We start from the raw sequence: 6170 nt of genomic DNA on the forward strand, positions 1-6170 counted from the left end.
TTTACCGGTTCCACTTCTTCTACATCTCCTACTTCTTCATCATCACCATCCAGATCCCCATCAGGGATAGGTGGTTATTTTGTGCCCAGGAACACACCTGGAGCACAACCATCATTAGAGGGCACTGCATGGTTTAAGGAGGTGCATGAGCAAACTGATATTGCAGCAGCTGATTTTTGGTTTTTCAACAATATCTCAATGAATGCCGCTGATAGTCCCTATTGGGTCAATATGGTGAATGCAATGACAATATCAGGCAAAGGGTACAAGCCGCCTAATCGCAATGATATGAGTGGAAGGTTAGTATTTTACTATTTAGTAATTGTAAATAATTGAGATTCACTTTAGTTCATTGTTATATTTTAAATCTTAATTGTTATAACTTATTTCCTAATTTTTTACTAACATTTACACTTTATTTAATATTACACTTAAATTTTGTAGGTTGCTTGACAAAGCGGTTGGTAGGGCAAGATTGTTGATAGAAGACCAAAAGAAAGAGTGGAAGAAGTATGGCTGCACCATTGTATCTGATGGGTGGACAGATGGAAGAAGTAGAACCATTATTAACTTCTTGATTGCTTGCAAAGATGATGTGGTGTTTTGGAAATCTGTCGATGCCTCCAACAAAGTGAAAAATGCAGCCACATTGGCTTTAATGTTGGAGAATGTTGTCATGGAGGTGGGAATAGAGAATGTGGTGCAAATAATCACAGATAATGCAACAGCATAAGTGGTAGTAGGTAGATTTAATTTTTTATATTTGAATCAATATGAATCATGAATGTAATGCTATGGTATTATTCAATTTAAATTTGATGTAATTTGTAAATACTAAATATGGAAAGTTTGTTACTGATTATTGATTTTTTGCTAATCTTTTAGGTAGAATCCTCCAAGAGAGGCATCCCACACCTTTTTGGTCACCTTGTGCAGCACATGTCCTTGACCTTCTTTTGGAAGACATAGGAAAACTTGATTGGGTGAGTCCAGTTGTGGAAGATGCTAGGCGAGTCACGAAATATATCTATAATCACCCATGGGTTCTCAGTTTGATGAGAAAAGCCACTAAAGGCAAAGATTTGATGAGACTTGCTATGACAAGGTTTGCAACGGTCTTCTTGACGTTGCAAAGTATTCTTGACCACATATTGGCTTTGAAGCAAATGTTTGTGTGTGCTGATTAAGTTGCTTCACCTTACTCAAAGAAGCCCGAAGGAGAAGCTATGGCACGAATAGTCTTTGATGATAGCTTTTTTGCAAAAGCTAAGGAGATTGTGGAGGTAACTTCATTATATTTTTAGTGTATTCAAGTTTCATTTTCAATTCATAACTTACTATGTTATTAACTAATTTGTATTTTTCAAATTTCAAATGTAGATGTCTTTGCCCCTGGTTCTAGTCTTGCGCACATGTGATGGGCAGCAATCTCCAATGGGAGGTCTTTATGAGGCCATGGATAGGGCGAAAGAGGCTGTTAGAAGTTACTATCACGGGGACAGTCTCAGATTTGACCCCATTTGGGAAATAATTGATAGGAGGTGGAACAATATGCTCCACCAACCTATTCATGCAGCAGGCTACTTCCTCAATCCCAAATTCAGGTACTATGATAATTGATTGTCCTTGAAGTTGAGATTTTAATAAGTCTTTATTTTACTTTACTTTTTAAGGTTGTGTAGTAAGACTTGATATCATTTTCTATTTGTTTTAGGGCTGATGATTCCTACTCAGATCCTAATGGAGAGGTCATGGAAGGTCTCTCTAAATGCATTGAGAGAATGATATCAAGTGAAGAGGAGAGAGACCTTATTGTTACCGAACAACAAATCTATGTGGAATCAAGGGGTCCTTTGTTCTCTTCTATGCTAGCAAAGAGAGCAAGATCTACTCAAGCACCAGGTAAAGCGTCAAACTTTAAAACTTTTGCTAATTGATAAGTTGTGTTTCTGATTTTGTTTTTTATTGCTTTATAACTTTTTAAATTTTGTTTTGTAGATGCTTGGTGGGCAAGTTGGGGTGGCAATACCCCCAATTTAAGGAAATTTGCTCTCAGAGTCCTATCCCAACCTTGTAGCTCATCCCATTGTGAGCGCAATTGGAGCTTATTTGAGTCCATCCATACAAAGAAAAGAAACAAAATGACTCAAAAATGGCTTAATGACCTTGTTTATGTGCACTATAATCTTAAGTTGCGCATAAAAAAGTCACAGCTCTTAGAACTACCTGGTCCGCTTGATCTAGATGAGATAGATCCTTATTCTGATTGGACAGCACAGGAGCCAAGTCCATTGTTTACACTAGATGAGATCGCTGATTTGGAGAGGCAGGCCATGGAGGGGGAAGCTGACACTGATTTTCAGTTCACTATGGATGACATTGAGGATGAGGACGAGGATGATGATGATTCAGGCGAGGATCAGGCATTACCATTAGGAGGAGATGCATCCTCTTCTAGGACGTCGAGCCAGTCAGTAGGGACGTCGAGCGAGGGGGCACAGCCACAGAGTTCACAGTCACGCAGCTCACGCCCTATCCCAGTGCGGGGCACTTTTTCTAGGACTAGACCCCCTCACTTTCCTGCTAGTGCGAGTGGAAAGAGGAAGATGTGATTGACATTGTATTGATGTATTTAGACTTTTAGTATTTACTTCTAGTTTGACAGATTGAAACTATTTAGTAATTTACTATTTTGCTTCCTACCATGAGCATTCTGCATGAGAATGCAATTTTGTACGCATTATGCATTTATATATATCTAAACTTTGTTTCTTTCTTTTGTATTGTCTTTAATTAACTTATTAGATGCATCTTCTCATTAAATTTTGCAAAATAAATGTATTTTTAATTAAATTTCAGCGGTTTTTTAGGTTCCCGAGTTTTTTTTTTAAATTGCCGAGTTTTTCCCGATTAAACTTTTGGGGGGCTTGGCGAGTTTTTGCATTTGGCGAGTTTTCCAACTATGGTTTTTAGTGGAACTAATCTATATAAGTGCTCATGCTCTCTTATTTTCTTTGAAGTTTACAAATTTAATATCGTCTACAACTGCCAAAAAAAAAAAATCCCAGTGGAAAAAACTTGAAGCAACCGTATTGAACAAATTCACATAAACAATAATTATCATCTACAACTGCCAAAAAAAATAAATTCCTAGTGGAAAAAACTTGAAGCAACCATATTGAACAAATGCACATAAACAATAATTTGCACAATAGTAGGTAAATCATTGACATATTATATAATGGATAGACTGTTGGGATAAGGTGACTCAATCTTACCACGATTTATTGTTTTATTTGTGCTTTCTTCAAAAGTTGATAAATGAAGTTGGATTCTTCTACAAGAAAAGACTTGGAGTAGAAAAACAGAAAGCTTCTATTTTTTGATGATTTATTCTCTTATGATTTATTTTTATGAAAGGGTTTTGCATAAGGAAGTTTTTAAAATAATTTGTACATGTGTTGAATGTATATGCTTTAGAAATTGTTTCCTCTAGTATGAAAACTCTATAAGTACAAAGCATTGTTGTATAGAATAAAGAGAGAGATGAAAAGTTATTTACATAAAGGATATGCAGTTGGATTTTTTTAAGAATGGAGTAAGATGTAAATCTCCATGTGAAGGGTGAAAATGTATTGTAACTTGTTGCTGAATAATAAATTAGCTTGATGGTTTGGAGGGGGGGGTTTTTACCTAGAAAGGTTTTTTCCATGTATGTCTGTGTTCTCTATTCCATCTCATTCTTCTAGTTTTATGATTGTAGAATAATAATTTGTATGTCATAATGTTGCTGAAATTTATTTAGATCGGTAAATTGCAATCACTTTCCTTTATGGTTTTAATTGTGGGAAATCAACTATGTCTGTTTCCGCTTTTATGGCATAGTAGTATGCATTTGTATTTTTTTATTAGAAGTTGTACAAGGAACTACTGTATACAAGATGTGCATATTGATTTCAGATGACTTTTTGGGGTGCTCTCATTTCCCTTCAATTGGTATCAGAGCTCAATTTTGTGAATTGCATGTTGCTTGCATGTGAAGATTCACAAAGTTTCTAGTTTTGGGTATTTCTTCTATTAAGATTTCTTAGCTTGCAGAGCTTGAAGAAGCTTGTTTTGAAGAAATTGACTGATAATTAATCCTTTGATGAGTGGAAGTCTTGCAGTTGATTTCTTCTTTTAGGAGACAACAGACATTTCTTGAAGGATGGTGAAGACAGAGAAAATAGAGTTGGTCATGTTGAAATGACATTGATTTGGAGCTCTTGGTTGACAACAGAATAACTCTTGATGCATGGGTATTTGAAGGTGTCTCTTTTGTTACCTAGAATGCATAGAGGATATGGAGTTGATCATTGGATGATCTGGAAAGTTCTGGATAGCCTATCTCTCTCAGATGCATGTACTAGTAGTGGTGATTGAATTGGTCTACAAGTGGGTCTGGAGTTCCAGTACTATGTTTTCCTTTTGGATGTTTATACATGCATGTCTTGGATTCTTATTCGTTGGATCTGAGGGGTTTATAGATTTTCCTTAAAAATAATCTATGGTGACGTTCATCTATGGTAATCCATTATTCTGAGTTCAGTTGTTTGGTATTTTATCTAGACTTTGAGTCTTCCAAATGAGAAGTGGGTGTGGATGTGCATGGGTGTTCTTAAACACAATGTTTTTGCAGGTTTTGCATGCTGAAATAAAAACTTGTAGTTTTTTGTGGATCTACTGAAGAGCTATTTTCTAGACTCTTGCTCCTTTAGAGTGGTACCAAATGAGATAGTTGTAGTTCTACATGCATGCATTCTTTGTGCATGGTGAGAGGAGGTTTTTTTTCTTTCTCTGCATGGAGATGTTGGTATATGATTAGTCACTCAACATTTCTATGCTGATGCTTTGTTGGATTCCTGGACTATGGTGCTTGATGTGGAGATAATTGGCAAATCAAATTTGTGCTTGATCTAGTGTTTGAGTCATGTTGTCTACATGATTATTCTATTTGATCTCATTTGCAAGTCACTAATGTGATAGTGGGTTTGCATGTTGCAATGATTGGATCTACAAGTTATGCAGTCAGGTGGGTAGGCCACTCATTTAATTGTAGTGGGATAACTTGGATGTGGACTCTCTATATCCACCATATTTGATTTAGTGTTGGTGCAGACTTGTTAGCTGGCCTTGTTTGTGGTCACTTGTGCATTTGTGTGGTTGCTTTGAGATGAGAGGATGGATGATATTTGAGTACTTGGATAGTTAATTATGGAGTCCTATAGCATGGTGAATTTCCTTAGTGTGGAGATCTTGGTTTCACTCAGTGTGATGTGTGGGCCTAGATGATTTTCAGATTTGGAGGATTGTGTGCTATATGCTTGGAGAGCTTGGTATTACATTTCAGTAGGAGCTTTAGCAGTGGCTGTATTTTTTCCATCATATGGTGATGGATGATCTTCTTTAGTGTTGCAAATGTTGGAGGATACCTTAGATCCTGTTGCTGCAGATGGGTCTTTTACATTTGTTGGTTCACTAGTTGGAGATGGTATCTTCATGTGTTTGGAGATGTTGACTTCTTTAGGATTCAAGCGGTCCTTGGTAGAGATGCTGTTTATGCTTTTATTTGATATGTTATCATGGTGGCTTTTATGTCATGGTTTTCTCTTTATTACCAGTTTAGAGTTGTAACATGATACCGTTATTTGATATGATCACATGAAGCATGTTATCTCTTTGGAGGAGATGGTTTAGATCATGATTTCATGTTTATGTTCCTGGTTCCATGGTTGGAGCTTTGACATTGATCTTGGTTTAGTTTCTTGGTATTTTGTACTTTGATCATTTGCTTGATACTTCATGACAGTGCTATGTTGCAGTGGAATTTTACATGAAGTGATTGATTATAGGTGCTTGTGGATACTTGGAGACTTAGGTGAGGCTAGACTTCTCTTGAGATGAGAGACATGTTGTTGATATGTATACTCTTGATGAGACATCAACAAAAAGTCCAAGGAGCCTACACCTTTGTTGGACGTGAGTTCAATAGAGAACTATGAGGAGATTGTTCTTGGATAAGTCACAGGGTGACTTCCATATCTTGGAGAAGCATTCTCATTCCCCGCTCTTGGTCTACTTGTCAGTTTATCACTTGAGAGGTATTGCCCAATATTACTTTCATGTGCTTT

At 36.6% G+C, this 6170-nt stretch overlaps 1 protein-coding gene across 1 annotated transcript; it reads left to right on the forward strand.

Moving 5' to 3' along the window:
- The first annotated feature begins 698 nt into the window (after positions 1–698).
- LOC149550723 (uncharacterized) lies at positions 699–2776 on the forward strand. The gene is made up of 5 exons (XM_089786289.1): positions 699–743; positions 886–1283; positions 1381–1604; positions 1715–1902; positions 1999–2776. The coding sequence occupies exons 2-5, from the start codon at positions 1227–1229 to the stop codon at positions 2610–2612; spliced, it is 1083 nt and encodes a 360-aa protein (XP_089642415.1). The 5' UTR covers positions 699–743; positions 886–1226; the 3' UTR covers positions 2613–2776.
- Positions 2777–6170: the final 3394 nt, after the last annotated feature.

This window comes from Cupressus sempervirens, chromosome 6 (genome assembly GCF_028749045.1).
Source record: "Cupressus sempervirens isolate cs-2001-9-10 chromosome 6, ASM2874904v1, whole genome shotgun sequence".
Classification (NCBI taxonomy): domain Eukaryota; kingdom Viridiplantae; phylum Streptophyta; class Pinopsida; order Cupressales; family Cupressaceae; genus Cupressus; species Cupressus sempervirens.

Excerpts from the sequence above, each read along its gene's own strand:
- LOC149550723 (XM_089786289.1), top strand. The coding sequence starts at position 1,227 with ATGGCACGAATAGTCTTTGATGATAGCTTTTTTGCAAAAGCTAAGGAG. Across the intron at positions 1,284-1,380 it reads AAGCTAAGGAGATTGTGGAG|ATGTCTTTGCCCCTGGTTCT; the intron begins GTAACTTCATTA and ends TTTCAAATGTAG. Across the intron at positions 1,903-1,998 it reads AAGATCTACTCAAGCACCAG|ATGCTTGGTGGGCAAGTTGG; the intron begins GTAAAGCGTCAA and ends TTTGTTTTGTAG.